Below are 9,949 nucleotides of genomic sequence, written 5' to 3' on the forward strand. Positions count from 1 at the left end.
AACAAGGACTGCTCTTATAAAGTTCGTAGAAGGAGCTATTTCATGCTTCAGTCAACAGTGCCTTCGAATGCCCGACGATGACGTAGCAAGACTACTCCATGTTGGGGAAGAACGTGGGTTCCTGGGAATGGTAGGCAACATTGATTGTATGCATTGGGAATGGAAAAATTGTCCCACCGCTTGAGCTGGGCAATTTGCGGGTAGAAGCGGTAAACCAACAATTATTTTAGAAGTTATTCCATCGTATGACTTATGGATATGGCATGCATTCTTCGGAACACCAGGTACATGCAATGACCTAAACATCCTCCACCGATCCCCTTTGTTTGATGATATATTGTTAGGTCGCGCACCAAACGTTAGTTACGTCATGAATGGGAAAGAATATAATAGGACATACTATCTTACTGATGGCATATACCCTTCATGGGCCGCCTTTGCCAAGTCAATAACTTCGCCACAACTTCATAAACACAAGTTGTTCGCTAAACATCAAGAGGCCATTAGAAAAGATGTTGAACGAGCATTTGGAGTTCTACAAGCTCGCTTTGCATTTCTTCGACACCCATGTCTTGTGTGGGACAAGGATATGATAGGTAAAATTATGATTGCGTGTATAATCATTCATAATATGATCGTTGAGGATGAGCGAGACATGTATCTTCACTATTGTGATCCATCTGAGTTTATAAGTGATCGGCCTACCAATCGGCAACGAAGAACATCCGTGGAAGATGATGAACAACATTTTCAATACTCTACTGAACGAATTGCAAGCCTATCAAATTATATGACCAACATGGAACAACTTTGTAATAGAGAAGCTCATAAGACTCTAAAAAATGACATGGTTGATCATATATGGAAAAAGTTGTCTAGTGACTAATCATAAAATCATTCGTATTTTATGTATGTGCGATTATATTTAATAATGTTTGATTCCGTTTAATGTTATTTGTATCTTATGTATGTGTGATTATGTTTAATGATGTTTGATTATGTTTAATGTTATGTCCTTTTTTAATGTTTTTAATTTTATAGTAATCTTATTTATTTTTAAAACATATATATGTTTTTATATTAAATATAAATAATTAATTAGTTTAAAAAAATTGTGTTTTGTTATTTTTAATCTTTCTTGTATTATTAGTTTAGGTTGGGTTGGGATAGTGAGTGAAATATTGGATTGGGTTGGGTTGTGTAGGTGGAAGAGAGAAAATTGGTTTTTTAATAAAAAGTTGGGTTGGTTTGGGTTGTGATAGTGGATAGTCTAAGTTCTTCTCTTTCTGGTTGGGGGGGGGGGGCGTCTTTTTAAGGTCTCTTCTACAAAAGGTTCCTAGCTTCTTACACTATGACATTATTTTCAATATTAAATTGTCCTGAAAAGTTTTTTTCTATATACTTGAACATCCACAACTTTTTTGGGTTTATATCTTCGGTTTGATATGAAATAAAATTTTTCTTGGTAGCAAGTATCAATATATTAGCTTATCATATTTTAGTAACATTAATTTTATTAATATGATGTTATTACTTAACTTTACTTGAATAAAAAAGTTGTCATCTAATATTAATTTATGTCATCTAACTTTATGTGGGAAATAAATTATGTCAAACTTCCTTCAAAGAATTGCATGACAACAAATATCTATTTTTCCAAGAAAAGTAAGAACTAAATATCATTTTTTGTCATATAAAGGGATTTGAATAAGATCTATGATATGACTAGACCTAACCTACACATGTGTTGTCACAAAAAGTAACATGTCAAGTTAGAAAAGGTACATAGATTACTGTTCACCTTAGCTGTATAGGTTACTGTTTAACTTAGTTGTCACCTGACAACTACACCTTTAATAGCTATACAAGTAAGCTTGAAGCTCAGAAGCAGGAGACACACCAGCTTCTTGCATAACCGAATAGTCAACAAGCTAAGAAACTAAGAAACATGTCTTGATAATGACGTCGAAATGACATACAAAAAATCTTGATAAGCTATTTTCAAAAACACCTTCACAAGAGAAGCAAAGAAGCTCGGAAACGTGCACCAGCTTCCCAGCTTCTAGCTCAACATTCTGCTACAATAACCAAAGAGTGTAACAGTCAAAAAGTCAACATATGTTGACAAAATACTTAATCTTAGAAAATATTACTTTGGGGAAGAGAGATTTGTCCTAACAGTATACTTTAACCCTCACACAAGAAAGGTAAATGTTAGACCTACACTAGTTAAAAGTATACAAGAAGGTTGCTCAAAATAGACATGAAGCATGAGGCCAAGAAGATGCATTGGGCACCTCATAAACATTTGCGTCATGCAAGCTGAGCTACACTTATCTTCAAACATTTAAAGGTTAAAAGCAATGCTAAACATGTGACATGACAGAAGCTACACAAACAACTCATAGCAAAAGATACAAAAAAAGGACTAGAAGCTACAATAACGGCTTAGACTATAATCTATAAAAGTAGCTTGCATCAAACAACCTAAGTTCAGAAGCTTCATACGATGTGTCAGAAGCTACGAAGCTTTCTGCTAAACCATGGAAGGAACATACACTAGGAGCTTGGTAGCTCAGTCATACGTTACTGTATAGACCAAATTAGCATTTTCTAAGGATGGACGGATCCTGTGTCGAATCATCCTTACAAGACTAATACTCTTTACATAAACCATAGTCCTTTAAAGGAACAAGTGTGCCACCTAGGACAAAGGTCATAATTCCCCTTAAAACACGCACAAGGGTGAAAAGGGAAAACAAACCTTCTCAAGCTAAGAAGGTTGATAAATAATATGCTTTAAAGGAATGAAGATCATACTCGCCTACTAGAAAAAGTATGAAGCAACCTCTCCCTCAACCTCAAAATGTTACTAAGACAAGCCACCTTTTTTCCTGATGAGGAAAACTGATCATTAGAAAGGAAATCGGCTTCACATAAAACCTTGGAAGCTTAAAACAAAATCAGCTTCGCGTGTAACCTTGGAAGCTTAGAAGAAAATCAGCTTCACTGATAACCTTGGAAGCTCAAAACAAAACCAGCTTCACGTGTAACCTTAGAAGCTTAGAAGAAAAATAGCTTCACAAGTAACCTAGGAAGCTCATAAGGAAATCAGCTTCGTAGGTCCTCGTACATGGTGATCTTAGAAGCTCAGATGAAAACCATCTTCGCACATCCACACCTATCATGACCTCGGAAGCTCCCAAGAACACAATCGAGCAATTATTATGACCTTAGAAGCTTAGGAACACACCACCGAATAGTAGATGTGCCTAGCATGTCATCAAATAGTTGTTGCAACTCACACAACTAAGAGGCAGCGAAGCTACTAAGCCTCCAAGATACCTTCATAAAGTCTCTAAAGAGCATCTAGGGCATGCACAAGGTAGCGTTAGGTTCAAGCAAGATAACACATGCTCAATGAAGGGTCAGCTCCATAAGAGACTCCGATTAATGAAAACCAGCAAGATCGAAGAAAGCTATTTATACAAACCTAGCTCACCATCTTGTTTTTCCAACATGATACGAATTTGGTTCCTTAGCTAAAATCAAGACACCTTCGAGCGCCTTCTTGACTTTGCCTTAATAGTTGAACTAAAAGATAAGCATGAGATATGAAAAGAACATAGTTAAAGGCTTCTTAGAAATTTTCACATAAAAGAAGCTTTATCCTTTACTAAAAGTCACAAAGGATCAAAAGCTTATGTCTTTTATCTTATTCAAGGGACTCATGAGAGCGAGGAAACAAATATGGTTCATCTCCCGAAAAATCACTGAATCATGAAAATATGTAGCAGATTCTTCCTAAAAGCAACAAAGCAACTCAAAGATACATTAAAATTGTTGACAAAATGAAAGAGCGGTCTATTTAATCAAAAAAGTAGCACGCTAAGACTTCGACATAAACAAAAGTATATAGAGAATATCCTTTAATCCATTCACTTTCACATGAAATCACCTTCAGCGGAGAAAGTGTTATCTAAAACTCAGCTAGAGAAGCTTAGGTGACCCATCTTTGTAGCATGAACTAACAAAGTTCCTTGCTAGAAGTTTACATCTAGGAGATCCTATCTATATCAAACATATAATGGGACTCATCTCCCATAGATACCTCAGCAAAATCTCAAGTTTAACCAAAACCTACAGTTAGCCAAAGAAGCTTGAGGAGGAAACATTAAGGGAGATACCGAAGAGCCAAGATGACACTTGCATGGCCAGTTACCCCTTAGCCCCATCATACTTCCATGCGGTAGCCATCATAAAAGTCAAGTTACACTATGTTAAAACTGTTTATCCACACATGTACTACTAAGGGAACTAGTATGGTAACAATGTAATTACATACTCGAAAATATTTATAAACCTCAAAGACCATATCCTCAAGCTTCTAGCTTCACGCTTCTAGCTTGTTGATCTCCTCAGAGCTTTCAAGGCTTATAAACTCAAAGGCTTATAAACAAATTACCAATGTAGCTTGAAGAATCATAATAGCAACTTATACACTCGAGCTATAAAATACTCCTCAGCCTTAACTCGTTAAAATACTCAAGAAAGTGAAACAATAAGGCAACCAAACATTACATCAAAATAACATGCAGCTATAAGAAGCTTAAATAAAGCTTACTACCTGCCAACCATGCATATGGATGCCTCCAAAGAGATTCACATATGCGAAGCTTTCTTGCTTCATTCTCTTGTATATAAGGTTCACCATGGGCTTTTTACGAAAGAAACCCATATATTAGAAATTTCAAAAAGCGAAGAAAAACATACTGAGTCACAAGCACCCATAACTACGTCATAACTACTTATACCTTGGGGGCTGACAAACGAATACCTAAGATCTCACTCTTTAAAGAAGTCAACGAGCTAAGAAGCATGGAAGCTGAGCAGCTATAGATATCGAAGCTCCTACGTGGAAGCTAAAATGGTCACAAGTATCTTGTTACATATGTAATATTATCATGGGAAGAAAAGAAGCATCGAATAAATCACAACCAGAATAAGGCATATGTTTCTCTCCAAAATAAACTTTGTTTTTGTCAATCAAAAAACGAGTGAAGAAACTACCAAAAAGAATGCATCTTCACAACCAATTAAAGTCCATTCCAATAGCTCGCATTTAGATGATCACGAATGTGTCAAACGTATGACAATGCTCATCTTTCATATAATCTTCTATAATGCAAAAACCTACAACGTCAAGGTTAAAAAGAAACTTGCTAACACATCACCTCACCTCGTAGACGATCCAAGAATAAATAGTTGACTGAAATAAGAAAAAAAGCTTTAAGCTATGTTTAGAGCAATGCAAAAAATTGATTAACTAAAGAAGCGTTCCTACTCGCATCTACATGCAAATTCCTAAAGCAATAAAGTGAACACCAATGATCGTAATAAATAGCTTCTAGTAATTGATTAAGCTACAAACCACCAAAATATTAGAACTCTACAAAAAAAAAGTAGAGTTGGGCGAATCCTTTCTCAAATCTTCTTTACAACCGCCACCGGATAAAGTAGGTTGGCAGAAGCTTAGGACGGTCTGCAAAATCAGCTTGTGGAAACATAGAAGTAGTCCACAAGAAGCTAGGAAGCAGCTGGAAAGGAATAAAAATATAGCTTGTCATAACATCAAAATGCGTGGATTAAGAGATTCTCCACAACACCGAAGCACTCCGCTAAAGAATGATTTAGGAGTCTTCAAACATCAACGTTCAAGGTCCTAAAACTCGAGCATCTAGGAGGTAAATGGCTTCAACATTTGAATTCTTACTCATTGACTCTCGTCAAATAAAATCCAACGTTGATGAACCATGGCATTGAACAAGTTATACCTCCGGCCCACCTAGTTTACAATGAACACCAAGAGCTTCATTTATCTTAAGAAAGCTTCTCTTTATCACTTTATTTATTAAATCAACACTTAAGTACGATTGATTTAAGATCACCACATACTATATTATAGTAGAAACAGCAATAGAGACAACCTTGTATAAGTGTCAGAGCTTATTACCAAGCATCAATAAACAAACTCTCACATTTAACATTGTTTAGAAATGTTACAAAGTGTTTTCACCTTCTACAAGGGTCGATAACACGTTCGTTCATCTAGCATACTAAACTTGAATCTGTTGAAGCTTCTACTAGAAATATAGAATCTAAGCATCACTCGCAAGAAGGCAGCTATAATAGAAGTTCATTGTTACCAACGAAGAAGCTAAACTTCTAACATGAGATGTTCACCTACTAACAAAGAAGCTGACCATCTAACATAAGAAGTTCACCTTCTAACAAATAAATTGACCTTCTAACATAAGAAGTTCACATCCTATTAAAGAAGCCAGCCTTCTAACATATGAAGCTGGAATTATTATATGAAAACATCTACTCAATTAGAAAGTAAAGCTTCCTCTTTTCTCGTTTCATCTTGTCCATGCCAAACATGAAAAGGAGGAACTTCATAGACAAAGCTTACAACATAAGTAAATCCACGTTATACAATCATTCAATAGTTGTTATCTTTGGTCATAATCAAAATGATGAATGAAAATATCATTTTAGTAAAAAAAAAATTGTTTATTATCCTATCTAAAGGTGAGCCCCTCCGAACTAGGCTCCATGAGGTCTGACGTAGTACCTACTCATGTACAGGGTTGAGCTCCTAGGCCATATCACTTAACAGCTAACAAGACGCTATATCTTCATGTATACAGGGCGAGTCCCTAAAACAATACGACTCCATGGAGTACACTCCATGTAACGAGATTGAGCATCTCTCATTAACTTGCTCCATAAGTACAAGAAGCTAGAAGCTTACAAAATTGATAAGCATAGAAAGCTAAGGACTTATGTAACAATATACCACAAACAAGTTAAGAAAATATTATGGACTGACAGCGGATGGGATATGCCTTGCATCGGTTCTTAGTTACTAAGCTAAGGAAGGGTGTCTACAGCACCATTCCTTAGCAAAGTTTCAAAGACATTGTAAAATAACAAACAAACAAAAACATATAAAAACAACTACAAACTTGATTAAAAAAAATTAAAAGTATCATATGGGATGATAATACATTCAAACAAAACATAAATTGTTCATGCCTATAAACAATAGTAAACAAACTAGGAGCTACACAGGTGGATTCATCCTAGCATAAGCTCCAACAACCTTCTCATGAAAATACTCATAGAGCATGTCGGTATCATAATATCCAGGTCTTGAGAAGCAGTCTCTGCACATGTAGGAGAAGTAATGTCAACTTATCCTGAAAGGAAGGAGGTAACATTGACTCCCTCACCACCAACATCAGAAGCTTGGACAAACGGAGCAACCACAGCCGCACTACAACAAGGCTCCCCGATAACTTCAAACATTTTGAAATATCCTCCAAACCATCTTCTTCGTTCCCACCAGCTCTATCAAATATAGCTTCCCCAAACCTGCTGTTAACAATACATGTGAACAATTGACGCAAAATCTTTTTTTAAGATCCACCAGCTCGATACTCTAAAGAGTAGACAAAGGTTGATCATAACATCAATTAAAGGAAGGACATTAACTCCATGTCCTTTACAACATTAACAAAGCTTTTGAGAACATTATTCTTGTTGGAGGGAAGCCTATATAGAGCAGCTTTGCTAACTTTAACAGCAAGCATTAGACCATAGAGGTGGTCGTGAACAATACCTTTGGTATAAATATCACCAAGAGAAGTGTTAAACTCACTATTGTGCAAGAGGTAAGTCACAATGTGAGGGGACTCGTGTTCAAATAGCCAACGCCTATCAACAAGCAACTCATAAATACGCTCACGAGGGTTAGAAACATCAACCTCATAAGCCACCTTCTCATTCTCAAGCTTCTACTTCTTAACTAATATAGCCCTATCTTGACTAACCATACGCTTCTACTCATGTAAATCCTTAGCCATAACTTTCAGCTTATGCTTCTCAATGTCAAATCTCTCTACATAGCATATAAGGTACCATTATTTTTCTCTTCTTCATCCAAAGTAGCTTCCAGCTTTTCATATCAGCCCGCAAACTCTTAACTTCCCTTGAAGCAACACTCCCAACGCCCCAAATCTTTAGGAACAAGAGTAGTAAGGCGGACAAAACCAAACAATATCTTCCTAATCAGTCATCATTTCATCATCACTCAAATCTTCATAAACCCCCTTTTTGGCCAGAGGCAAACAATGTAACAAAAAAAATATCCTAACAGTGGATGCTTTCTTGAATGTGTCATCATCTTAAATATTCCGCTTTGGTACACAAGTAACACTACTCACACTCGACGTATCACCAATAGCATCACCTTCACTAATAACTTCCTTCAACTTCCCCTTGTCCATTGGCTTCTTAGAAGAAACAAACTTCACATCCTTCTACTTCTCAACCTTCTCATAATTACCTCTATTAACCTCAGTAAGAACATGCTCCTTACTAATAGGTTTCTCAACAATTTTTTCAGCCTAGGCATGACCTTATGTGGCATGTTAGATCACCCTTCAAAAATTTCATTTTAAGGTAAGGAGCGAACCAATAATGGATACAATAAGGGAAACATCTTCATCACAAATTACAAGGCTGAACTACTAACGTGCAAAGATAAATGAAAAATACAAGAAGCCATTTTTGAAAAACAAAATAAAGCTCCTCAGCGTCAGGTTATACCTCGTTGAGTGCAACTTCATGGTCCCTCCCAACAAGAGCAAAGGGAAGAATGAATCGGAATAAAAAGGAACTTGTGCTTTCTAAGTAAAAGTGAAACATAGCGAATGAATCATTATGTAATGATGATTTTTTCAATTAGCAGAACATAGCGAATGGTTCACTATTGAGAATGAATTGCAACCCCAAGATTGATTTCATAATTCCATTCTCAACGAGTTTTCTCAATTGTGAACCATTCGCTATGTTCCGCTAATTGAAAAAATCATCATTACATAATGAAGGTTCATAGCCAAGTGACCGACGCACGATTTCGAAATACGTAATCCTAGTGACATCAAAAGGTACCAATTGACCTAAGCTAACGCGATGATGTATGTCAACATTCAAGAAAGAATTTTCAAAATAGATAACAAAGGTTTGATGATCAAAGAAACAAATATATAAGGCGATCTTTTTGAACCCTTTTGTAAAAAAAAGAAACAAAAGAGAAGGTCTTACCTTATAAAAGGGAAGATATCGCCGAAAACAAGCAAATAATTAATGGGTTTTGCAGAAAAAAGGTGGCGAAAAAGATAAGATGTAACCACACTTTACGGTTTTCACAAAAATAAAAGAGGTTTTGAAAAAATCATAAAGTATTCAAGACGGAAGCTAGTTGCCAGCTGTTGCTCTAAGTCTATCATAAACCTTGGTAGTAACTATAAAATTAGTCACATCGATGGTTATTAAACTGCCATCTCCCTATCATTATGAATATAATACACGATAGGTCGATATAGAAGCTCCAAGCTTCTAACCCTAAGCTTCAATAGCGAAAGCTTCGGGCCACAAGCTCCCATCTTTTAGACCATGCGTTAGAAACATTTTCCAACTCTTGAGCTTAAATAAACAAGCCCAAAACAGCAAAATGGGTATATGAATTGATCTATGAAGAGGCATGTCGATGAGTCCAAAAACATTACACACCCAGGGAGAACATTGTGAAGAAAAAAAAGAGTTAAGTCACAAGCATTCGTCATTACAATCCAAAAACTTCTAACTGGGGTGATGGCGCGGGTAACCCTACACACCTACAAGCTGAAGCTTACAAACTGGGAAAGCTTAGGAATATAGAAGCAGCTGGCACAAGCTGCCAGACGGATAAGCTCGAAACTTGGAGAGCAAGATTCCTAAATTGACCAGGAAGCTCTGGCTATAGTGAAATATCAAGAAAAGTCATTACTAAAAAGCTGACGTGACAGCAGACAAGGGCAGAACACAGGTTGCACAGAAA

At 36.4% G+C, this 9,949-nt stretch overlaps 1 protein-coding gene across 1 annotated transcript; it reads left to right on the forward strand.

The window, feature by feature from the left end:
• Positions 1–370: 370 nt before the first annotated feature.
• Positions 371–886, forward strand: LOC143629107 (uncharacterized). Its single transcript, XM_077098467.1, has one exon. It carries the CDS (start codon positions 371–373, stop codon positions 884–886), a length of 516 nt encoding a protein of 171 aa, XP_076954582.1.
• The last annotated feature ends 9,063 nt before the right edge of the window (positions 887–9,949 follow it).

The sequence above is a fragment of the Bidens hawaiensis genome, unplaced genomic scaffold (genome assembly GCF_021521415.1).
Source record: "Bidens hawaiensis isolate Kalapana, Puna unplaced genomic scaffold, B.hawaiensis_p1.1 tig00005162_1, whole genome shotgun sequence".
Taxonomy (NCBI): Eukaryota; Viridiplantae; Streptophyta; class Magnoliopsida; order Asterales; family Asteraceae; genus Bidens; species Bidens hawaiensis.

Bases quoted from the DNA above. Each gene is read 5' to 3' on its own strand.
- LOC143629107 (XM_077098467.1), top strand. From the start codon at position 371: ATGAATGGGAAAGAATATAATAGGACATACTATCTTACTGATGGCATA.